The sequence below is a fragment of the Pempheris klunzingeri genome, chromosome 14 (genome assembly GCF_042242105.1).
Source record: "Pempheris klunzingeri isolate RE-2024b chromosome 14, fPemKlu1.hap1, whole genome shotgun sequence".
Classification (NCBI taxonomy): Eukaryota; Metazoa; Chordata; class Actinopteri; order Acropomatiformes; family Pempheridae; genus Pempheris; species Pempheris klunzingeri.
The window spans coordinates 5,292,345-5,318,960 of NC_092025.1; the positions used below are offsets into that span (position 1 = coordinate 5,292,345).

The 26,616-nt window shown below is 40.4% G+C and overlaps 2 protein-coding genes across 2 annotated transcripts in view; both read right to left on the reverse strand.

Annotated features, from left to right (window-relative positions):
* Nucleotides 1-594: 594 nt before the first annotated feature.
* On the reverse strand, nt 595-17,840 carry LOC139213029 (dapper homolog 3-like). The gene is made up of 3 exons (XM_070843629.1): nt 17,344-17,840; nt 4,017-4,146; nt 595-2,370 (listed from the first exon to the last, which is right to left on the reverse strand). Exons 1-3 carry the CDS (start codon nt 17,623-17,625, stop codon nt 725-727), a joined length of 2,058 nt encoding a protein of 685 aa, XP_070699730.1. The 5' UTR covers nt 17,626-17,840; the 3' UTR covers nt 595-724.
* A 5,774-nt stretch (nt 17,841-23,614) lies between these two features.
* The window catches only part of LOC139212954 (protein Aster-B-like), a 33,754-nt gene continuing 30,752 nt past the window's right edge, over nt 23,615-26,616 (reverse strand). The window contains exons 19-21 of the mRNA XM_070843537.1: nt 26,492-26,599; nt 24,654-24,774; nt 23,615-23,704 (exon numbers count right to left, since the gene is read on the reverse strand). Coding sequence (XP_070699638.1) covers nt 23,615-23,704; nt 24,654-24,774; nt 26,492-26,599 — 319 coding nt within the window. The remainder of the gene's footprint in view (nt 23,705-24,653; nt 24,775-26,491; nt 26,600-26,616) is intronic.

Consider the following 26,616-nt stretch of genomic DNA (forward strand, 5'->3'; position numbering starts at 1 on the left):
AACTGTTAAAAAATCTGTTTACAATAGGAGAGAAACAAGTACGAGACATAGAGTCCTTGTTCTAAATGGAGGCTGACAACGTGGCAACCAAAGAATAAAGAACAGGTATAAAGAACAGGTTTCTTTACATAGATTGAAATCACAAATGCGAAGCTATTCATGAATAGGTGGGATTTATCAGGTTGAAACAAATCATTTATGGAATTAAGACAGTATGGTGAACCTGACTTGAAACACTTGTATAAGCCAGCCACACAAAGAAGTGAGAAACGCTTAGAATAAGAATATGAAAATATTCTTGCATGAGGCTGAATATCCCTTACAATGGTGGGTATACTAGGCAATAATCTGTGCTAGGCCAGATAATAAAATTATGAAATACTGTTCACTGTGATTTCAAAGAAAATGTCAGCATGTATTATTATACGCTTTATTAGTGGGTGAGTGCCTGTGGATAGTTCTGTATATTTAGGGGCCAATGTGGCCAAATTAGAGTACCCTTTGAGTCATCCATGTAAGACCTAAGTACAATGTACCATTCATATCATCCTTTAACAAAGGATGATATGGTGATAACCATAGCCAAAATCAGCCAAAATCATAGTACTTTCATGCACACATGGATTTTTATACTTAATATCTAGTGAACTAGTTTGTGGCCCATCATTCTAAATAATCCGATGCTCTGCAGCTCATGTTCTTTCAGTTTGGCCAGCATTCCACTTCACACAGTGGTCATCACTTTCAGTGAGCCTGTGCGGAATCGTAGGATCTTCTTCTTAAGGGCATGTGAGGCCTTAATCTTGACAAATGCCTTGGGCTGTAGAGGTGCTCCTGGTGGGGCAGTAGGTGATGGGAGGGAAAGCTGAGGGGGTAGTTGTTGGGGCCAAACCAGACCACCACTCTCATCTGAGTCACTGGACAAGGAGCTAGAATCTGGAGATTCAGCCTCACTCATGCTGGACTCAGACTCACCCTGAGCAGGGTGAGGGTAGTCCTCACTAAGCTGACACAGTGGCACCTGGTCCTTCTCTAAGTGGTATTCCATGTGCTGATGATGGTGGGAGTGGGGGTGGTGTGAGTAGGCATATGATGCATGCGTAGGGCGAGATTTGCGTGTGCGCCTTCCACTATGCTCCCTTTGGTTTGAAGCTGAGGAGCCTTGCACATGTGCCTGTACGGGTGGCTGGTCAGCTTCGTCTTGGCTGAGCTCCAGGGTGGACTGCCAGCGCCGACAGCTGCCACTTCCTTGCTGTTGTTTCTTGCTCCTGGATTGACTACTGCGGCTTCCCCTTCCACCACTTCCACTTCCTCCACCATCCCTCTCTATTGTATTGTACTTGCGCTCTGGAGCCCTTTGCAGGCTGTTCTCTGACTGGGACCTACATGCCTTCTTCCCCAGCTTCCTGCTGGCACCACTTTTGTCTTCATTTGAGCGACACTTCTTTGGGCCCCCTCGGGATCTGGAGGGTTGGATCTGAGATGCTGTGGGCTGCAGCTCCTGATGATGATGGCCTCTTTCTGGAGAATATGTGCTTCGGTTCGGTTTGGGCACCCCAGAGCCCTTGTGGGGGTTGGACTGGTGATGAGCATAAGCTTTGGTAGAGGCTCTACAGGGCTGGGCTGGAATATACTCCGCACTGACGAGCTGCTCATCAGGTGAAGGCAGTTGGGGAGGCTTTGACAGAGCTGGAGGGGAAGGGTAGTTGTGGAAATGTTGGGGTGACTCAGGCTCACTATTGCTGGAGTCTGCGTGGACTTGCGGCACTCTGAAAGATGCGTAGTCCAGCAGGGTTGAGCGTGAGATGTTAAACATTGAAGCCTGCCTGGACCTGTGATAAAGCCCTCGTTGATGCTGGACACTTTGGTGGAGATGGTGGTTATACGGGGATGGGGCATCTTCAGTCAACCCTGTCCCTATGTAATGCTCCTGATCAAGGTTATGGCAAGCCTGTGGAACAGTTCCCTCTGAACAATGGGGAAGACTAGAAATTTCTTGAACAGACACCTGCATTGGTGAGTGCTGCTCCTCTTTGCGACACAAACTACTCTGCCTTGCCACACCGATGGCTCGGGTATCATGTGATAGGCTGGTGCGGGGCTTAGAGGGGCGGGTGGGTAGTGCTCGGCGTTGGATCAATCCAAATATATAAGTCTCTACCCTTTGGTCTTGTTGATAATCTTCCTGACTGGGCTCAACAACTCTCATCTCCCCCAAAGCATCAGTGACCATAACCTGTCTCGATGGGTCTGACAGCCATGTTTCTGTCTCTGTCTCTTCTGTCCCCTCCGGAGCTGAGAGGGAGCACGGGACAACAGAGTGGTAATTTGATTCTGGAGATCTGTTTTGTTTGGCTACAAGGACCTCTCCTGACAAATAGAGCAAAAACAAAGAAAGTGATCAGGATCATTCTTGAATTAGCAAAATTATTCTCCTTTTGATGTATAAAGCACACTGTCTGAACTGTAAATGGAAGCAAAGACTGTGCATCAATGTGGCACTCCTCATTGTTTATGATACAGTAGTGTGGGTGCATGAGGAATACAGCCATGTACTGTATCTTTACCTATATGAGAAAGGATTTTGTGTTGACAAATATAGCTTCCCATTAACAAGCAAAAGAAACTCTGCACAGCTGACCTACAGCTTTGAAAATCTCATTGCTACTAAATACCTGAAAAGCTTTCACCACTTCCTACCAGAGATTTGTGGTTAGTGCGATAGATGATAGATGGGTAGACCTCCCAGAGGGATTTCAAGAGTGAAACTATGCTGTCATTATAAAATATAAAAAAACATCAAAACACAATTCTCTATATAGTTATTTGACAGTGAATTTGATATTTTAAAATTGTATTGTGGAGGGAAAAGACAAAGAGAGGTTACAACCAACAATAACATACATTTGGGATGAATATGATTGAAGTGTTATTTTCTTGTATTGCTCTTGATATGTAACCTTGGCAAATCATGTCTTTCATGAAAATTACTGAAATTATTCTAATTTTGATTGATACTGTTAATATTACTTTATGTACAATTGTGCACATGAAAGGTAATACTTCTGACAGTTGAATCCACGGAAAAAGGGGAGGTGCTCAGTTTTTACATCACAAATGCCAGCTTTGGCTGTTTTCACACTCAAATTTAGAAAATAGAAATTAGAATTTAGAATATATATATATATATATATAAAAGAATATATGTGGTGAACATATAGAATTTTATATCTGCGTTTAACATGTAAAAACACTGTTTTTACAGGATTCTGAGTTAAATGGCAGAACAATGCAGTGGACCAATTACCAGATATGCCAGTTTTGTGAATAACATTTTCATTTTCACAAATTATTCCCCCAAACTACTCACTTGCTGCACAGTAGCAATTCATATTATACCAGAGACAAGTGTTGTTTAATTATGGTCCTGTATAACCACCACCATAAGATTACTGCATCCGTGGTGCAGCAAACTGAACTGTTTGTCATTTGAAATCCTAATGTGCTCAGATCTGTGTCAAAGCTGCTTTATAAACATGAAGTATATGCTTAGATGTGGTGATGCTTCAGTGATGGCGGATGCTTAGCCACCAAGGACGTGTAATAGAATTGTCTGCTTGTTGTTTGTTTGCCAGACACTAAACTGCATCCTTAATGGCCTCTGTGTCTCAGATAGGGAGAAAGAATCATTGCTCTTCATAATGACTGACAGTCATATGGTGCACACAGTGTTTTGGTGCAACTGGAACACACAACAACTATTGCTTCCTGCATGCAGCATGGAGCTCGGCCTTTTAAATGAAGACGATGTTGTAAAAATAAGGCAGTGGAGGAGATTTGTTCAGTATCTGCACACTGACAAAACAGACTAAGTCATGCACAGAATTCAAAATAAAAAACAACTGAAACTACATGTGTTTATGTTGTGAACTATGCTTACATACTGTCCACTTAAAAACTGTACATGCTTTGCAATGAAATGTTCTGTTTGGGAAAAGCAGAGTTGATGATTTTACCTGAACTTTGTCGGTTGTCCTCCAGATCAGTAGGGGAATCTGCTGATTTGACATCAGCGTTCACCTTCAGCTCTGCTACCTGCTGTTCTAAAGATGCCTTTGTACCCCAAGGCATACATTGGAGACTGCTCTGAAATACAAACAGAGACAGAAAGAGTGTGAAGAGACTGTACACTAAACTAAACTCACTACTCTCACATCCAAACAACCTACTGAGCCTGCACACAAAATAGAAACGTGTTTGTGTTCTGAGGTCCACATTCATTCCAGTAATCCATGCTTCAACACTTCACCACACTCAGTGTTCAGTTGTAGTATGTCATTAGTGTTTTGCAAAGTATGAAGAGCAACAGAATGAATGGTGTATGACACTTCAGTGGAGAGTTGGTACGCAGCCTAATTATCGCCATGGTATACTAAATATGATGGTGATTTTGGCATCCATGGTATCATGAATTAATGAGTAATTTAACAGATTGCAAGCTGGAAAGGCTACCAATGAGCTGTGCATTCTTTTAATTCGTAACACCAGGCTCTGACACTAAAGTCAGCCTCATGACTGCATAAAGAAACTTAAAGTCAAGGACAGTAACACGTGGGAAGAAATTCTTTCACTTTTTGCCATTCATTTATAAAGTTACAAGAACAAGCAAACAACCACTTATCCACACCCAAAACTGCAATGGGAACATTATGGGGACGCACTTAAAAGTACACACACATGCAAACTCCCTGTTCATCTCCCAGGATGAGATGTAGAGACACACAGAGAGCAACAACCTTCACATTCACAGACAGCTAAGACCACAAGCACTTATTATCAAAACAATGGAACAATAACACACCATTCTCCCATCAACCCCCCCCACCCAACACACACACACATACTGAGTCTAGAAAAAAATCTGCTATGTAGGAGTTGAAGCTGTCTAAACAACAGAGGCCAGAGACATAGAAGGGAATAAGGAGAAAATCAACACCACTAAAGAGGAATACTGGGACTGAAAGACTGATCCTATTCATTATACTGCATGGATTCAATAAAACTGTCCATCATATCAAAAAACTTATGTCAACAGTGGTACACTAGATTACATTAGATAGACATTAGATAACCACCAAGACAGTTGGTCTGTTGATTTCTGTAGATGCCCTCATATATTTAACCAAACCCACAAACATCACAATTTTCCACCCATCACATGTCACCCTCCGGATTACTAAAATAGTATATTTCATAGCACTACCATCAGACATAAGAACCAATTGTGATCAGCGGACTAACTGTGCAACTACTACAGCTGAACTTTGTTTTATAGCGCAGCTACTGCAGGAGATAAAAAAGATCACAAAGTTAAAGTTATATACTGAGTGTAGTACTTCCTCTTGTCACAGAGGCCACTTATTAAACTCTTTATTAAACAAAATTTCAACAATGAACAAAAGTTTTCAATCTTTCCCTTTTGGCATCTAACCTTGGCAAAGTGACAACTTATAGTGTTCACATGCCTTATTGCAAAAGATTTACCCAACAAAATGTTTTTAAGTAGTGGTGATAGTTTCAGCTATCATATTTTATTTTCTATGACATTTTATGTCAATAAGGTCAAAGGTCAACTCTTCTGGCTGTTATTCAGCGCCATCACACAGGAACAGAAGGGAAGACCTTTGGTCAGACACTGAACTGCTGACACTAATCTTGGGTCATAGGGACATAGCTGGAAACTATCTCGTCATCAGCAGCAAAGCTTGAGAAGGAGGCAGAGATAGATGACTTGCTCTTAGTCACTGTGAAGTTATTGGAAAGCTTTGCACCAGTACTGAGAGGAGCTTCAGTTTTGTTTTTGTAAGGCTGGGTTTTGTAATGTAAGGCAAAATAATATCCCCTGGGAGGAAAATGTACCAGCCAAAACCACATGCCACACATTAGCTGTCTTACAAAAACAGAGTTAGGACTGTATCTCCGCAGACTTGTGGAGTTTGTTCCACACATTGAGCTTTGTGAGGATTGAAGCTGTTTCAAAATGTGCACACAGGTGTCCCAGCATAGCCTCCGCCATTCACTGGCTGTCCTGCAGAAAGTAAATTATATCTAAAAATGTGTATACAGGTCTTTAAATGATGTGTTTTTCCTACACAGTCACAACTTCCACCAGAAAATGGGAAGCCGCTGCTGTAGGAAAGTTTCAGTAAATAGTAGTGTCTGAAACTGCTGGAGCTGACAATGCTCCAAACACTTAAGATCCGATCCAGACTCCCAAACACCTCTGAAACCAGAAGAGAAACTGTTTGGCAGAAGAAAGTTGGAAGACTGGATAATGCGAATATGCGTACTGAAAGTCATACTTGTGGTACTACTGTGGTAAGATGTTTGCAGTCATACTTAGCTAGGTCTGGTCTTAACTAAATGTTAGGACAGGTTTACAAGGAAAATTAGGAATAATAATATGCTGACTGTTGCAAGGATGGCTTTTTCAGTCAATGAAGGTGGTGATCAACTTAAGCCAAGCTCAAGTCTCCCGACAGTCTCAAAACAAGCCACAAGTATTCATCATCAAACTTCAAGTGAAAACGCAGGTCTTTCAGGTTTCTGACTGCTGACCATTAAGATGAAGTGGTAAAGAAGATTTTCCTTTCAAACATGTGATTAGGCATGTAAACTGAAGTCAAGTCTATGGAGCACATTTAAAGACAACTGAAGTTGATAAAAGTGCTTACAGATCATTTTAAACATATCTAAATGATTATAATAGAAATAGTTAAATAACTGTAATGGACACATTTAAAGCATTAATATAGTCATATCAATAACTAAGGGACTTAAGGGAACCACATTATAGAAAGATTGGTCTAAAGAGAGGATTTAAAGTGTAGAGCTTAAGTCTGGGAGCAGCAATGGAAAACACTCAGTCACCATTTGAACTTTGGCTGAGAACATGGAATGGTGGGGAGTAACTGGTCACAAGATCTGAGGGAAATTAAAATCAGTATTAGAACAAACACCCAGATTTCTGTATGGGCATTTGAAGATGAAAGAAAACTGGTTACACCACTGGTGGAAATTGTGGGTACAATGAAGAGGACATCTTTGTTGCACTAAGAAAGCTGGAGAAAATGTTTGGCCACTCAGCATTTGACATGATCAACACAACTTAAAAAAGGAGCTAAAATTATGAACCCCGCCTTTATAAGTGGAAATTCAGTAAGAGATAAGGGATGTTGAATTTTCTAAAATCAGTAGAAGCATAGAGCAAATGTAATAGGGTCTAAAATTGAATCTTGGGGTACACCACAGCAAATAGGAGCAGAAGAGGATGACAATTTGACATCATTGAACTATCATAATTAAAACTGAATCAAGCTACAGATAACAAAGAACCTATTGTAAGGCTCCAGGACAGGTCAGAACTCGAGCCTTGACAGATTTCCCGTGTCAGCGTGTTTTTAGGGAGTTAAGGCTTAAATAGTGACATCACGTCATGTCTCAGAGCAATCAAGTCTGAGTCAAGCCTTAAGTCACCATTTCTGTATATCATTTTTTACAATCATAAAAAATAAGTGACTCCTTTTAGTAATATAAGGATCTGCACAGTATTAAAGTATTAAAGTCTTTCACCATATCGCATGGTACCATGTTAGCCAACAATCATCTATAGGGACACATGGGTGATTGTAGTGGTTATGTTCTGTGAATTTAATAAGTGAGTTTTTCAATGGGCCAGTCTCCAAGGACCTGCTGTACTCATTAAAGGCATTCAACCCACACACATTAAATTAAATTTGAGAGCGTACATCTGTGGTTTATCTAACAGTTACCTCATCATCATCAGAGATGAAAATGATTGGAATAGATACAGATAGAGAGCATAAGAACTCCAGTTACAAGTGAAACAACACAGCCCTTTGGAACAAATCCATGCTCACTATCATCGCCAAAGTAAAATATAAAATATCCACTTCATCCAAATACAGCTGTCGTAACTGTATATTGATAACAGTACTACACCCATCCTTATACTGTAAACTAACTTAGTCTGTGTGTCACAAGACTCTTCAACACATGCAGGCAAGCGATTCAGCATGTGTGTGTGTATGTGTGTGTAGTGCGTTTGCATGTAAAATTAAGCTGGGCTTATGTAAGGCATGCACTGTATAAAGGAGGCTGTGTGTGGGTTTTAACAGCTACTTACGTGAGACCACACCGGCTCAATGGCTGCTTGTTTCCTTCATGTGAGTGCACACTCACACACACACATGTTCATATATTTGCACAGACAGACACACAGTCATGCATGAATGCTCGCACATCCACACATGTACACATGTACACACCTCAATTCTGTTAAAGCCTTGAGCTGTAGAGCAGACACTCTAAAGCATTGGTGAGACTGCACCCCAGTCAGTTAAGACTCAGGACAGTCTAGCTGACTTTAACTTATTGGCTACATAACTTGATCCTCCTACAATGACTTGGCCTGAAAACCCTGAAGGACTTTATGCAGTCATTGCTGACTAATTTAAACACCTGAAACTATGACTAGACTCAATATAATGTGCATTCCACAAACACAAGCTGTCTCTTTTCACAGGAATTCTTTTCTCAACAGTGTCTTCACTTTGGCAACAAATTAGATTTGTTGTTTTCTCTGCACAGTAAGATGTAATTATCAAATTAACATAGTGATTCAACGTTTAAACTAGCCTAGTAAGAATGAAAAATGCTTCGTTTAGATTTAGCTCCCCTCCTGACGTCAGGTGGAGAGCCGCTGAACCTAAGCCCTCCTCCAGCTCCTCCAGGAAGGTGACGGTCCCCACCCACTGAAAACCTGAAACGACCTGGCTGTCTGCCATTGATGTTACCTCGCTAATGATGGTTGCTGGTAATGAGAAGAAGATGTTGAAGGTACGAGGAAAACACACAAATTGTACTGTTGTTGGCTGCAGTCTTCACGTTCTCTCATCGTCTGAGGAAGTCAAGACCCTGTTGATTTACTATATTTTTGGGATGGGAAAACTGTTGTATGTTTGCATTACATTATGTAAATGTGCTGCTGCAACCAGCAGCTAAACTCCTCAGCCCACAAAGCTGTATTTTCAGTGGACTGCTGGACAGTGAGTCTAAAGTCAATCCGATGCTTAACAACATGCTGATCCACATATAGTACACCTATACATATAGCCTTACTGTAATACTAATATTATGGGCAATCTAAATTGATCTCCACGTTTGCAGATAATATTAATAATATATATAAGCAGTTACGTTTTTGGTTTAGAGGTTATTGTGCTGGGCAGCATGGCATCACTGCAGCTACAGTCAGCTATGTGGCTCTGTGGTTTCAGAAACATGGTGGGGCTGATCAGGAAATACGGTGGACGGTACCTGCTCAGGCCTGTGGGAACTGACCAATCAGAGCAGACTGGGCTTTTTGGGTGGGGGGCCTTAAAGAGGCAGGAGCTAAAATCGAGCTTTTTTTTTGTTTTTTGAAGATTAAACCATGTAAACCTATTCTAGTAAGGTCCTTAATAAGTATGAAAATGAGTATAACATGGGATCTTTAATTAGTAATATGAGGGTGTAATCATTTTGCATGAAACCTTACTTTTCCTTTACATAGACTATAGAACAGGCTCAGAGTTGTGCTCCACTGAACTGTCCCCAGACTTAAATTTGAAAAGTAAATTGAGACATATCATGTGTGCGTATGTGTGTGTGTGTGCATGTGTGGGTGGCTGGGTGTGGGGCAGGAATGTTTTTTGAGTAGGCGGTTTGAGTGAAAGGTAATTTCACAAAGGAAGGCTTGCAGTTATGCATTTGTAGCGTAAAAGCAGCCCTCTTGTGAGCATTCAGTGTTTATTCCCTGTTATCAATAATTTAAACCGTTCAGCCCCGTTGCACGGTTTAAACACCATATCGTCACATCTTCTCTTTCTGCCTCCTAATCACATACTCAAACACCAACATAAATGTTAATGAAAAAATAACTATTGCAGTAACATTCAAACTTAACTCACTGTCCAAAGTGAAATAGGAAAGGAAAGATAAGGTTATGTATTATGTAAATGACTTTTGATACTGTAGTACTAAAGCTTGGATTTACTCTGTAGATCTGGGAACTTAATGTTCTTCTATTTATTCTGCGTTCTGTTTTACAATAAGTGTTCAATAATGTTTGCAAAATGTTGAGATGAAATGATATATCATTAACTCCATACAATGCCATTTAACAGATGATTCAGATCATATTCCTCTTTTGTTGTTAAATCAGTGCGCATGGCTTAGAGCTTATGTTCAAAGTCACCATGGCATGTTTGGACTGCTTTGTAACCAGAGGTAAAGACACCCTAACAGCAGGCCAAATATTGTTCCCTGTTCAACCATGTGGGCAGCATGCTCCACACTGACTATTCTTCTTGTTATTATACCTTCAGATGATGAACCATGATTTTAGACACATACATGGGTCCAGCTCAGTTTCCACCGCAAGGTTAACTCTCATCCTACAAACACATTTCCATATAAGGACAACCGTGTGCGGTCCCTAAGGACTGTAAGTAAAAAACAGCCGTCAGAGAAGCATGTTAAGCATTCAAACATTATCAGTTAGTAGTTATGTAATTAATGTCATCTGGAAAGGGTTGTTATTATGCTAGGAAACTTAGTAAAATTTGCATATTGTGTAAAAGGAAAATATTATCGTTAAGATTGGAAATGTGTGTGTGCCGCATCTGTGTGTCCCCTTCAGAATGACTGACAGAGTGCCCCTCCCCCGATAGTGTGTGATACTTTAAATTAGGACCCATGGCAGACATGAACTCACTGAGTTGTTCCATCTATTAAAACTGCAGAGGTGTATTGGGTTCCTTCAGCTGTGGTCCCCCAGGAGCCCAATACATGGGCGTTTTTCTAAAGCACTAATGAAGAGTGAAACAGAAACTAATGACATGAAGGCGGCAGGATGAGGGTTAAGGAGGCAGCTAGCAGCTACAGTAAAAATGCATTTGAAGTGGAAGAACTGCAGTACAGTCAGAGGACTTGACAAATTTGATCAGCTAGATTGAGCAGACTTCATGCTGTGGAAGCCTGGTGTCGTCTAAAGGCTGCCAGCTGTAAAGCTCAGGACCAATTCTGTCCTGGAGTCTTTCAGTGACTGTGTTTTTCAACAGACAGCTCTGTTTATCATAGCCAGATGGAGCTGCTTAAGGGTTGTCTCTGCCTCTCTCCATTGAAATGAGTTGATCCCTGCTTGGAAAAATATATTGATTACAACAGGATATCTCCTTCAGTGTCCTGGAAAGATTGCGGTCATTTGCTTTCTCTTGATTAAAGCCAGCAAGTTAACCTAACTGTCTTCTGGGTTTATTGTCAGATGCATTGTGCTCTCAGTTTTTCCATTCTAGTCGGTACTGTATTCATTGTGTATGTTACTTTGTCACTGTTTCTGGATTTACTTGTGAGGACACTGTTGTTGCTGGCTTTATGTGCAACAGGCAGTTAATACTCGGCATGAACTAGGTTCACTTGCAGCAGATGTTTTACATAGTCAACATCAGCTTCAGGGTAAACTCCTCAATAACGAATGTTTCTGAGCAATAACTCTGAGAGCTGTGCTTAGTCAGTGGTGTGTGCCGACCCATTTGCCTAGGTGTCTGTTTTTCACGTTCCTCTTAGTGCCACCCACCAACCCTCGCAGGGTGTTGTAGCAATGAGAAGAAGAGTAAATTATTCATTTACTCCCTCTTGAGCAATTTGAAGATCTCTCATTCCGATGAGGACCACTGTAGCAAAAAACTTTTGGTTTCATCAGCAACAGTGAACACACAGTGTTGTTGTATGTTGCGACTGCAGGATTTCATCTAATACCTGAGAAAGTTTGGAATATTTCTCTTTGTCCTTAGTGATATCTAAAGAAGTTACAGAGCCTATCACATGTATCCAATCTTGTACTATAGAATGCATTTTTCCCTGAAGCTGCACAGCTGTGACTTAGAGGTAGTTTTTTTTGTTTTGGAGACGTCACAAGCGACCAGTGCTTAAACAGCAGCTACAGACATCCTACTGTGTTTGTGAAACACAGTGAGGTGCGAAACGTAAGCAAAGTACATCCATTACAGTCACGAATGCTCATGTTTGGCTTCAGTGACAGTTTGGCCACACAGCTGCGGAGGTCTCTGCTGGAGACCTACAGTGCTGGATGACAGCACAAACACACACACAGTAAACACACACACCACCAGACCAAATGTACACATGCACTCAGCCCGAGAGGTCCACGACGTGCTCGACTGGGACAGTTAGTGGATTAGGGCCTTACTCAAAGGTGATTTCAACAGCAGCTGTAGAGGAAGGCAAGAGCTGTTTAGTTAGCCGCTTTGCTGTATAAAGACTCAACTCATAATGCTGGCTCCAATATCACGTTATTCAGTTGAACTTATGCTGTTATTCAGATCAGTGTACTGCAATGACTTAACCCTTGTATGGTGTTCGGGTCTGTGGGACCCATTTTAATTTTTTTATCAAGAGAAAAATGATACGATTAATTATTTTTTCAAACTCAGACTCATTGGCCATGGCTCATATTGATGAGTCTGAGTTTGAAAAAATGATTAATCGTATCACTTTTCTTTTGATAAAGAACATGAAAACAGATTAAATCGGGTCCCACAAACCCGAACACCATACAAGGGTTAAGTATAAACTTCTAGATCATCGACAATACTTGATTATTGTTGATTATTATTGCTCTGATTATTGTTGTTATATGACTATGCAGACCACACTCACCCACACACACACACACACACAAACACACACCACATGTTTTGAGTCCACATTTCAGCGTGCCTCTCATTAGTCCCCTGACATACAGGAGGCAACAGTAAAGGTTGTGCTGCTTCCCCAGCTGCTGTCGACTGTCACATGGCTGTCAGCAGCTCCTGCTGAGAAATAAGTACACGTACTCTCTTCCACACAAACGTGCATTCTTTCTCCGTCTGGCTCTTGCATCACAGACAGGCGCCTTTTCTCTTTTCCCTTCACCTCTTCACCTCTCATCCATACACATGCACACACGTACACAGGCTCAGAAGAAGTGTACAAAATAAAGTGAACTTTTAGAGGCACAAAGTTTCAACAGGTCTAAAACGTGTTGAGTTACATGTGACATGAAACTCTCAGCGCTTGCCTTTTGCAGCAATATCACAAGACAAGACAAAAATGACAAAATGATCCAGCGGTGTATCAGTCCAGCTCATATACTCTACATACACGTGTAAGTATGTGTCAAAATGTGCTCCAAAAGAATCTGATTATTTAACCATTGGCATAATCCTATTATGAGGGAAGTCATATACCCTCAGACCAACGATGACGAATGCCAAATGTGGGCATTTGAATTATGGGAAGGGGACGTTCCATGCATTCATGGAGAACAACAGCACGCACTGTGCATTTTCAGTGAGGCAGAGAGAACAGATCCATACCCTGAACCTGTTCTACAACATTTAAATAAGTGTGGGATTCAGCTCACTTTGAGAAGGACCAGACTGCCCTGAAAAGGCTCAGATTGGTGTGAGACCACAGCAGGATATCTGGCTGTTTCCAGCAGCTGAGCTGAGTGAACCAGGTATGAATGATAAACCTCAGTAACCAAAGATTGCTTTACCAGTCCACCTACTTTTACCTTTACTTTACATTATGTGCTGGAGTTGCTTAGAGTTGCTGTTATGAACAGAATGTTGTCCTCTGTAGTCATTGGTTGGCCAAATATTAGCCTTCACCTGTCAGCCTCACCCACCACCTATGTCATCTGATGACTTCCAACAATTGCAGAGGGAGAATATGGTGAAGACGCTGCTGGAAGCAAAGCAAGATCTTAAACCAGCCTGAAAAGCACTGAGAATCATGGTAATACATCCTTCAACAGGTCTAAAGTAGCATTAGCTACTGAAGCTGGCCTTGGAAACCTATCCTGTTCCTGGACTCTGGTCACCTAGAAATAGTTCCAGGACATTACTGCCCTTAGAGCCATAACTAGATGTTTTTACATGTACGGATTAAGCAAACAGTATCCCAGCAGTGAGTTTTAGCAGTGTTGGGAGCTGTTTTCCCTTTGAACAGAACTAGACTCAGTTTTCAGTCTTTCAGTCTTTATGGCAAGCTTATCGCCTTCTGCCACTAGTTACATACATTTCAAACTATTTCTTTAAAGCAATGTTTTTATATGTTTGCAAATGTTATTTGTGAGCCTCAACATCACAATTAGTTGCCACCGTTATAGAGTCTTACGATTAGCATCTCTGTTAAAAGGTAAACTTCTGTAGCCTTTATGAACTAGTTTGGCAACAACTGTTCACTCTCTGAAAATGTTCACTGTAGTCTGGAAAAAAAGAATTGTTAGATTTTCTGTAGCGATTTGTCACCATAGACAGTAGAAAAAGATCTTTATCTAAAACTTAAGCTGATGAGCACCACTTGCTGAATTACACTATTATATATCAGGCAAGACGCTCAGGTCATAAATACATCGTTTAATGCTACAATAGCTGCTCTCCAATTATCTCATCGGCCAACATAAAAAGAGTGGCACAAATCCAGCCATAACTCCTGGCAAGTGTAATTTACAATCCAATCTCCCCAATGTGGGATGAATAAAGGTTTATCTTATCATATCTTAAATCCCAAATTTCCATCTTTTTCATTGTAAGTGCCCTCCTTCAATATTAAAAAGACAAAATTATATACATTACAGTATGTCTCTCATCTTCAGGGATGACTTAACATTGGATTGAACGGTTTGTGCTTAACAGAATTCACCTTTTAAAGACGCTATGTGTAGAATCATACCAACTGCTCTAAACAGAAAGGGGGCAGCATTTCACCTGCGCCTCAAAAACATAACAGCTTGAAACAAAAGTGTAACAGTACAGTGACTAATTATCGTCTCACAGGCACTGAGTGGTTGTACGTAATAATATATGCTGAGGCTCATTGGTAAGCACACTAAATTCATTAGATATCACTGTTACACAGCACATTTAAACTGAATGAACAATCAAGCTAAATTATTTCATTACCTTTGGAGATTGTAAAGCTTCATTTCAGAAGACATTTATGACTCTTTAAGTTGCTTCAATGAATTTTTGTGCTAACTTGAAAGTTGGCCATCTGCTCAGAGTTTCCTGTATGATGCCTGTCTGGCTGTATATTTAAGGACTTACTGTCAATGTTTTAGTCATTCTCAAGTCTCTCTTTAAAAAAATCTTGATCTCAGTGAGCCTATCTCTTTGGCCAAAGAATAGGACACAGGATGACATTAATGGCTGTAATAGTAAAAAGTAAATAAGCACAATCGAAGGGGTTTATGTGCTTTCGTTATGATTCGTCCAGTCTGAACAAATATTCACATGATTAGAGGTCAGCCAAGCTTTTGCTGCAAGTAAAAACAGAGATCATCAAATTGCAGTTGTTTCCAAACACTGGTGGTGTTCTCAAGTCCTCACAGAAGGAATTCCTGTCATTTCAAGTATCCATTAGTCTACAGATAACAACCCTGCAGCCCTGCATTGTGTCATGGTTTACAAATTAAATAATATGTCAGCATCCGTTTCCATTAATCAATAACATTACACATCACTTACATGATACTCTTAATGCATTCTAGCATACAGGGCGTTCACTGTGTTGTACTGTATACATTCTATATACTGCAATGGGAAAATCTTAAACTGTTAAATTTTCCAAATTTATGGCCACTCAGAGAGCTGGGTCGTGTCCAGATTTCAGTGAAAGCTTTATGGTGCACTTGTGATGTCTAAAATGTTTATCTTCCTTCATTTAGACACTCCTACATCACTCTCTCTGTATCCCTCTGTATCTGTATCCACTGCATTCCATTTCAGGAATGCATTCAAGTGACTACTGTACAAAGCTGAAATACTGCAGACTATAACGGCAGCTGACCGTCTTTCACACAAGTTCAGAAACTGCTGGAAAGTTCATACAGGATCAAAATTGCCAGGACAGATCCCAGGGGGAAATGCCTCAGTCTTGACTATTGTAAACATAAAATCAATGCCATCACTGTGGCTCTTTGAAATGTCCTTTCTTCCACAGGGATTCTCCATTTAAAAACACAAACTCCTGGAATATTTTTCTTTTTCTTCTGTGCCAACATTTACCAAAAGTGCAAATATGATTTGCTGTTTTGAGGGTTACAACTGCATTAGCAATGATTTGTATAATCTCTTTAAGCAAATACATGGCTGGTGCTGTTAACACCAAAAAACCAAGTGAATAAAACACCCATTTAGAACATTAGAATGTTTGTAATTGAAAATCAAGCTGAAGTGTATCCATGCTTGTGGGTATGAAATTTGCTTTGATGTCAAACTATCATTCAGTGTGAATTATTCTGATATTATGCTGCAATTTAGGCAGTGAGATGTCATTAAATGCTGCATATTTGGCAATTACAGGAGAATCCAAACTGTTGTATCCTGAAGCCTGTCTTGTATGTTCCAAAGCATCATCTGCTGGGGACATTAAGCAGATGGAAAACAGGCCCTATAGGTAGTGTAGTAACCATAAAATATTGCATTTTTTCCTACCCAGCATATAAAGTCCGTTCATTTGAAAACTCTGATGTTGATTTTGGAATCTACTTCAAAGAGACCAAAATGGTTGGATGCAGTCTAGACTCATGTGGAAGAGGAGTAACGAAAAACAATGACCTAAGCTTTTATGTGATTATCTATCACATTCAAGTGATTCTTTATCCAAACTCATGGGACAGAGATGTCTGGATAATTCATTGTGTTCAGTGGCTTAAGTAATGAAACTCCCCCAAAATTTGCCCTTAAATGGTAATGTGTGCCTTAGGGGCCCTCCTGACTTTGCATTTTCATAACTGCACACTGAGGTCAATGGCAGGATTGGGGGGGTTCTTTTTTTTCACATACATTTTCACATACACTCTGTGTTTGGTAATCTGATCCACAGGATGGACCTCCAGTGTTCCAAGAAACTAAAGAACAGGAAAATGTTTCAAAGCCAGGGCATTTCATCCCTACAAGTCATGTATGGAAATGATCCATAACTTCAAGCACCCCCCACCCCCCAACCCCCCAACTATGAACCGAGTCACTGACAACAAAAACTCTTCTGATATCACCAAACCTGATCACGTAAGGGATCTTATCAAACGACCTGGGGCACTACATGTGCCAAGTTTCCCAAACAGATCCCACGGCGCACACCACAGCATTACAAACTGTCCTTTCCATACAGACACAATTCTCCCTTCAACATACAAGAGACTCAACTCACTGTTTTGATTGTGCCACTGTAGTCATCCAGCGCGTTGCCTTTCGGTGCGTCCAGGGCGCAACGTGCCGACCGTAGAGCCCCCCAAGGCGGAACCGCAGAGTCCCCGAGGCAGAGAGCGCTCAGCACCCGACATTCCTGCCTCTGTTTGAGCAGCTCCAGCTCACACAGGCCGGCCAGGCTGGCCTCCAGGCGCTCCTTATTCCGACTTCGCTCTGCTTTCATGGGCAGAGAGAACGCTGGGAACATGACGCCAAAGGAGCCTGTTGACTCTGATAAAGACATCCCGTTTTCTTCTTCACTTTTTCCTAATAGAGGGAAGCTAAATAAATCCGCCCAAAGCTTGAGTCTGTCTTCTTATTCTGCGGAGAACTACAGTAAAGCGGCATCGGCTGTAAGCTTCAGCTGCTGAACTCAACGCTGTCCAGCTCGGACCCATTCCCCTCCTCTAGGCTGCGCTCCGCTCTGCAGCTCACTTGGACAGCTGTTGGTGGAGCCTATGAAGGCATGCAGCCTTTTGTTGGCTCTGCCTGACACCCACAACCCACCGAGGCCACTTTACTGACACACTAGTCAAATGCATGCTAAAGTCAACAAGATGATAATTAAAAACTCCCCATGATGTCATGAAAGAGTCACAGAGGACGTTATGTACTATGGGCGTACACAGTTGAGTGTTTGTGGTGGTTATTTGTGAGATTATTGGTCTTCGGTGTGGTTCATTTCATGTATTTTGGCGTCAAAATACCTTTTTAAAGATGATATCAGCAGTGTATTATGACCACCAAGAACACAGGCCCACCTTTGATACAACACTGTGCGTACACACACAATCCTGGAAACCTACAGTATACACACTGTACACACACACACACACACACTGTACATACAGTCCTCTTCTCTGTGGTTTACCGTGTGTGCTACACACTGGTCAGTGGAAATGCATCTGCTGGGAATGATGGGCAAAGCTCACGGCTGTGAACGATAAAGAAATAAATGCAACTTAACCGAAATTCTGGGAAAGTCATCTCTGGCAGGCGGTGTACGGTTACAGCTAAGCACGCCACCTAGTGGTTCTAACTCCGAGCTGTTCCAGGGTCTGTATTTAACTGGGACACTGTACGCTGATGGACTGGAGGCAGACTGGATTTATGTATGCACTGATTCACTTTTATGTTCACCATCTCCTCAGTATGCTGTATCATCATCATCACCAATACTTGGCAAATCTTAAGCATTCTTGGTAATGTAGCTCTTGTAGTTTCTCCATGATTTGACATGATGTTATTTAGGAATATCACTGAAAGCCTGTGATCAGACTCTGATCTGTGTATTTACTTCAGCGTATTGAGTGTTTTAAATGACAATGTACCATGAGACTTACTGTGCTTTGACAAGTCAAGTGGGCTGAATCAGAACTGTCTGATTGACTTTAGCCTACTGTATTACAAAATATTGAGCATAATGATGGAGAAACCATATCAGTCACATTACAAAGAAATGTTGTACACACAGTGTGACAGTGGGCATAGATTTCAATAGTTTCTAACCATAAAATTGTTGCAAAAATTAATTTTGCTTAACTTTTACACTTAATCATTGAATGCCTTTCAACAAGCAAGTGGCAAAAATAATAATAATTTGTACTAATCAATGTACGTTAATGTACCCATATTATTCAAAATGCACTTTTCAATGTCTCTTCAACATAAATATGCATGTGTAGTGTGGCTGGAGGCTGCCGAACTATGAGAGCACCAAACTACACTCCATCGGTCATTAAATGTGTTTAGATTTGGCTCTCCTTATCGTGTCATAAGATGTCAAAGGTGAGAGCGAAGCGGCAGACTGTTCTGTTTCATTCTTCTGAAACAGCATTCAGACAGAGGCTGCAAACAGCTGCAGCTGCCATGTCTGCTATCAGAACTTGAAACCATGTAAACCTGTTCTAGTTGGACCTCCAAACACAAGTATAACCTTTAAAATGGGCAGAATATGGGAACTTTAATACAAAAGAGTCTGAAATAAAGATTTGAACTCTGTATTGATGACAAATAATTAAGTAAAGTCAATAGACCGCAGGTCATTTCTCCCATCAGCCATCAGACTCTATAACACCAGCATCACTGGCTGATGTTAATATACTGCCTACCATCCATGTCATTCCATTCCTGTCTAAAGTGTAAATATCCTATGGTGTAAATATTTATTTCATTTCATCACAACCATATATTTATATTTATATTTATCTTTATATTTATATTTATATTTGCTATTTTTGTCTTTTCTATTGCTTTGTTTTTTTCACTCTCCCTGTTTATATTGTTGCTGCTGTAACAAGAAAATTTCCCCCTATGGGGGATCAAATAAAGAAAGTCTAAGTCTAAGTCTAAGATAAGTCGATGTATATAGAAATGAATCACTTACATGTCTTCATACATGAATCACATCCCTCTATAATTCCAATGTCTGCATCCCTTGGCTGTTTATTCATAATCACTTGAGGGAAAGTGGCAGAAATATGACTGTATAACAGTTATGAATTAGGTTATTTGTTTATTTATGTAGTTTAGAACTCTTTGGAGTAACTGTCATTTATTTATCATTCATTTGATGTCATCAAGGGCAATCAATCAATCAATCAATCTTTATTTATATAGCGCCAATTCACAACAGCGTTACCTCAAGACACCTAACATAAAGAGCAGGTCTAGACCAAACTCTTTTAATTAAGAGAGAGACCCAACGATTCAGGAATTAAAAATTAAGGATTCAAGAATTCCCACATGAGCAAGCATCAGATATTAGCAATCCTTCCCATTACTGTACAGCATACAGCATTATCTACTAACTTGCACTACTATTGGACAGTGTATCACTGATCAGACCCTAATAAACAAATGACACACATTCACAAAGATTTCACAGATTTTATGCACTTTTATTCAGTCCTGTCTTGACTCACAGAATTTTTTGAACAATGTTTTTCTTCCTCAACCCTCTCCCAGCATGTGTTTAGCCCTTTTAATCTGAGCTGTAACTCTACATTACGATATACATTACATTATCATATCTGTAATGTAACCAAAATAGGTTCCCAAAGACATATGTTAGGTATTGTGAGCACATGAGGAGTATACAACGCTACACCAGCAGGTGAGCTGGATGGAGGGGAGGTGGGGGGTTGTGTGTGTGTGTGTGTTTCTGTGGGACATTTTTGGGGGTTCTCATGGAAACTTTAAACTATCACATGAACGCCACTTGGTGACGGACAACTGGTGGTTAAACTCTAAACTGTATTGAATTGAATTTTAACCAGGGTCTACTTTTCAGGCTCATCTACAGTGTTTTCACTCATGCATTAAAATGATAAAGTTATTATAGATGCATGAAGTTTGACATGATACTTATCGCTAGCATTAATAGCATAGCCATGCATTTCATGTACAGTAGAGCCACATGGCTTTAGTGGTATTATACAGGATATTTCATTGACGAAAACTGTCATCATTAAAAGAAAAATTAGGCTGAATTACCTCAACATCTGCGTTTGAACTGTAGCACCGTAAGTTCTCTGGTTTTAAACAAAAGCTTTAAGGTTCCAGTGTCGAGAAGAGTACTTGCATCATTTACACATGTTTAATACGATTTACAAGGTTTTGTCAAGTGGAAGAAAACTGTATCTGAATATTTGTGCAAAACAGACTGAATGTACATTTATCTGTGCTCTAATTCAGCTGGATCTCTCAAGTACAATTCTGGTGTGACGATGGTCTTGATTAATGTATCTGTCACTCTCATCCTGTAGATACAAACACAGACACACAATCATTTTCACTCAACATTATTTCATTGTGAGAAAAATATCCACCAATCACATTGTTGTTTCCTTTGGCTAATTATCGCAATTAATGTCATGGCTACTGAGCAAGTGAGGTTCACTTTAAACATCAAGATCATCAAATGGAAAAATGAAGATTTGTCCTCATAACCCTGGTATGAGTTTCAATTTGTTGTGTGCAAATATGCAAATAAAAGTACACATTTTCCACTTCACAAAGCCTCTTCTATGTTTGTAAATCTTATAAAATGTGTAAATAATTTATACGCTATTTGCTCTCAAAGTCAAATTAAATTAGCATTGCACTTAATATTGTCATATGCACACACAATACCTATGATAGGGCTTTATATTCACTATTAAAGCAGATTTTCTTTTTTGTAAATGTCGCTTCAGATTACGGTTGCCTTTTCACATTTTGTAACAGCTGAAATCCTTCTTCTCACCTTCAACACAGCATACAAATAAAAAATAAATATGGCCTTCTCATTTTTATGTTCATTGAAAATATGACTGAAGCTTGTCACTTAAGCCCAAATCTGCTATCAATAACACACAATCTGCTATGATCAGTGTAACACAGAAAGCTTTTATCACCAAAAATTCAATGTTTCAAGATGTTTTCTATTTGATTTCTTTAAAATGTTAACATTTGTAACACATTTCAACAATTTAGCTTTCGTCCTTGTGTCAGGAAATATTATCACAGGTGTATCAGTAGACAAGGGAAACTGTCTACTGATCATAATTTCAGCTGGTTGTCTCCTGATGTATATCCTCACACAACATAATGGCATCATGCCTGGCTCATTGAGGTAGCTGTTGACCTCATGAGTTCATGAGCTCATGATTTCCATTAGCATGAAGTCTTTTCTTTTACAATCAAACAGTGTTACTTGTTTCTCTGTGAGGCTGCCTGCTAGCTACTGTAAACTGTGCTCTATTGAACTGTGGCTCTGTGTCTCTGCCCACCGAGTTCCAACTCAAACCAGTGACATTATTCCTCCTGCAGATCAGCTCTGCCCCTGAAAATTTTTTGTAAAATCAAAACTACAAACATGAACGATATCTGAAGAATATACAGTACCAGGGCGGAAAGTCAGCCCAGATTTCGTCAGACTGCATCTGACATTTAGCTTACCTAGATGGACTGTTGGTCCACCAGTAAATACATGACTTTTACATGACAATCACACATGAGTTGATGCAATGCACAGAAACGGCTTAAATAAGACTGACTATCCAAAAAAGGAATTTGGCATGTCAGTCTTGGCAGTGATGAAGCAGTGAATATGTGTCCATGTTAATCATTAAAACACTGAAATGACATTAATTGTTGGCTGTGATCAAAACATTTCACAGTTCTTTATTCCTTTGGAAAAACATAAGAAAAGATGTGCCACTTTCACCTTAGTATTTCTGTTTTCTTTCCATATATTCTCTCTGCTTGCAAATAAAATGCTTATTATCAACCTGCTACTAAATAAAACCTATAGAGCAATGCTCCTTAACACCATAGAAAACATAAACGTACAACATAGAATCACAAAAGTATGGCATAAGCACTCAGGGAAACCAGCCCTGATCTGCCAAATATGCCTGGTAAAAATAGCCCTGACTGCCATATATGGCTTATAATCACACACACACACACACACACACACACACACACACACACACGCACACAGTTGTGTTTCAAACAATTCAGAGCACATTACATTAGCTTACATTCATTTCCCCAGGAACTTACTCCAACCCTAACCATAACCACTACTTCCCTCAACCTTACCTAACCTTACCCCAACCTAAAACCAAATATTCACACAAGAAGTTATTGATCTAAGTTATGGGGACTTGCTTTCACACACACACACACACACACACACACACACATACACACACACACACACACACACACACACACACACACAGAGTTACATTTTGATTCCTAATAGAGGTTGAAATACTGCAAACTATGGATTTCATACAGTCCTCTATCATTTTCCCAGTTTCCAAAGTAAAAATGAAGTGATACAGCAACTTCTGGGGGTAGTCAAAGGGGAAGAAAATGTTTATGTTTATTTTTGCACCTCTGAAAGTGTCAAAAATACCAAAAGTCAGAAGAAGCGACATGCTTTGGGTCAGTCTGATCTTTGTCTGTATGTGACAAGAGCAAAACAATAACTTTGTGATGCGGCAGTGTGTGGAGAAGATGGAGAAGACAGGAGTTAATTTAGAGATGAGGCCTGCCAAAGACTTTGTCTTCCTGTAGGACACTATATGCACTCTCACCTGCTGCAGGTGGATCACTTGAGTTAGGCGGAAAAGCTCTCTGACACAAGCACTGCCCTTAAATGGCCACATTCTCCTCACAGGCTCAGAGAATGTAAGTTGAATGCTGCACATCATGTCTGCACATCTTGAAATTATTGATCACTGATACTGGTTTCTTCTTTTTTCAGACTCTGAGTTGTAGTCCCTGGTGCCAATGCTTTTATGGAGTTTAAGGAGGGAGTCTCTCAGCTGGATGAAAGAGCAGGAGAGAAGGAAGTCAGAAACAGTACAAGAACATCAGTGAACAAATGTTTAAGATTGAACTACAGAGTGTGTCAACAGAAAACAGAATTCAGTTCTCACTAACTGAGACTTGTTACAGTTGCACTGTTACAAAGTGTCCTTACCAGTATCCACATGAGGTGAAACTGTCTCCTAAACACGAATGGACATGCTTTAAAATAAAAAGCTGGTGCAACACTGTTGGTGTTTGAATACATTCAGTCACATCCTGAACTGCTGGCATGAGATGTTATCGGTATACCAATATATGAACTTACAGTCATTCAAACCACCATTTCCCAAGGTGGGAAAAGCTCATTTCAAATTCGAGACAATGGCCACAAGAGCATGAGTATACTATAGTGCCTAAAATCCTTCTGCTCATTTCCGTACATGATTGTTTTTAATAACTGCTTTATATTTTCTCTCTTCGCTCTAGAGGTATGCAGTCATGTAGATTGGTATATGTAAATATACTGTATTTGTCTCTGAGATTTCTGCCACCACCCAGAACAATGGAACTGAATGAAATTTTGATGCCTACAGCAATAACAAAAAATCATTTACAAGATTTAAACCTGCATTAATTGCCATTTAAGGTCAGTGCAACAAGCTCTAAGCATACCAGTGACATATTATCAGCTTATATAGCTGATACTGTATATGTTCTTTTTTATTGAGACAAATAATATTTACAACATATAACAATGTATAACATATACGGTACAAGCGTGCATGTCTGGGGATTACATAATATAGTCAAACACTCCCCCTGGCCCCCACTCCATGGGACTGACATGTCTTGACTACAGAACTTGATCTGATTCCACCAAACAGCTTAGGGTTTGCTGTGGTGCTGGTCAATGGAAGGATTTTCTGATGCTTTACACTACCTGTGTTTGACCTGCTGTCTCACCTTATCAAGCAGTAGCACTGATGATTTGATTATCTCTTTCCACTTCTGGAGCTCATTGTCATGGCAATGCTGCTGTGAGTCCAGGAGCTGTTCCCATTCCAGCTGGGTCTGAGGAGTTTTGCTGAAGGCAAACAGTCATATAGATGTAATTAAAATCTAGATAGCACATAGTATACAGACACACAAAGGACAGTAGAGTTTAGGGCATGCACTGTTCTTCTACACAGTGTTAACCTTAAACTAAACTTATGTACAGTGGGGAAAATAAGTATTTGATACACTGCCGATCTTGCAAGTTTTCCCACTTACAAAGAATGGAGAGGTCTGTAATTTTTATCGTAGGTACACTTCAACTGTGAGAGACAGAATCTAAAAAAAAATCCAGAAAAACACATTGTATGATTTTTAAATACTTAATTTGCATTTTATTGCATGAAATAAGTATTTGATACAATAGAAAAAGAGAACTTAATATTTGGTACAGAAACCTTTGTTTACAATTACAGAGGTCAGACGTTTTCTGTAGTTCTTGACCAGGTTTGCACACACTGCAGCAGGGATTTTGGCCCACTCCTCCATACAGATCTTCTCCATATCTTTCAGGTTTAAGGGCTGTCGCTGGGCAACACGGAGTTTCAGCTCCCTCCAAAGATTTTCTATTGGGTTCAGGTCTGGAGACTGGCTAGGCCACTTAGTTGCCCTGGCTGTGTGTTTTGGGTCATGCTGGAAGACCCAGCTGGTGCAGTCGTCCTGTCCCCTTTGCAGAAAAGCACCCCCAAAGTACGATGTTTCCACCCCAATGATTCACGGTTGGGATGGTGTTCTTGGGATTGTACTCATCCTTCTTCTTCCTCCAAACACGCCGAGTGGAGTTTAAACCAAAAAGCTCTATTTTGGTCTCATCTGAGCACATGACCTTCTCCCATGTCTCCTCTGGATCATCCAGATGGTCATTGGCAAACTTCAGACGGGCCTGGATGTGTGCTGGCTTGAGCAGGGGGACCTTGCATGCGCTGCAGGATTTTAATCCATGACGGCGTAGTGTGTTACTATTGATAACCTTTGAGACTGTGGTCCCAGCTCTCTTCAGGTCATTGACCTGCTCCTCTCGTGTAGTTCTGGGCTGATCCCTCACCTTTCTCATGATCATTGATACCCCACGAGGTGAGATCTTGCATGGAGCCCCAGACCGAGGGAGACTGACAGTCATCTTGAGTTTCTTCCATTTTCTAATAATTGCACCAACAGTTGTTGCCTTCTCACCAAGCTGCTTGCCTATTGTCCTGTAGCCCATCCCAGCCTTATGCAGGTCTACAATTCTTAGACAGCTCTTTGGTCTTGCCCATGTTGGAGAGGTTGGAGTCTGATTGATTGAGTGTGTGGACAGGTGTCTTTCATACAGGTAACGAGTTCAAACAGGAGCAATTAATACAGGTAATGAGTGGAGAATAGGAGGGCTTCTTAAAAACAAACTAACAGGTCTGTGAGAGCCAGAATTCTTGCTGGTTGGTAGGTGATCAAATACTTATTTCATGCAAATTAATTATTTAAAAATCATACAATCTGTTTTTCTGGATTTTTTTTTTTTTTAGATTCTGTCTCTCGCAGTTGAAGTGTACCTACGATAAAAATTACAGACCTGTCCATTCTTTGTAAGTGGGAAAACTTGCAAGATCGGCAGTGTATCAAATACTTTTTTTCCCCACTGTATGTGTGTGTGTGTGTGTGTGTGTACTGTACTGCACTTTTCCTGAGCTCTTCTCTGTGCTTGATATAGTGTTGCTGCTCATTTGACCATAACAATGATTCTTTTCTAAATTCAAAAATTTAGCAGTTACCTCTCCTGTGGTGCCGGTCCTTGTGGTGCAATGAGACTCTGTGTTGCGTACTCCAGCATCCACAGCTTGTAGAACAACATTATGTTGAGAACCACCAGCAGTATCAAACTACAGTCAGAGAGGAG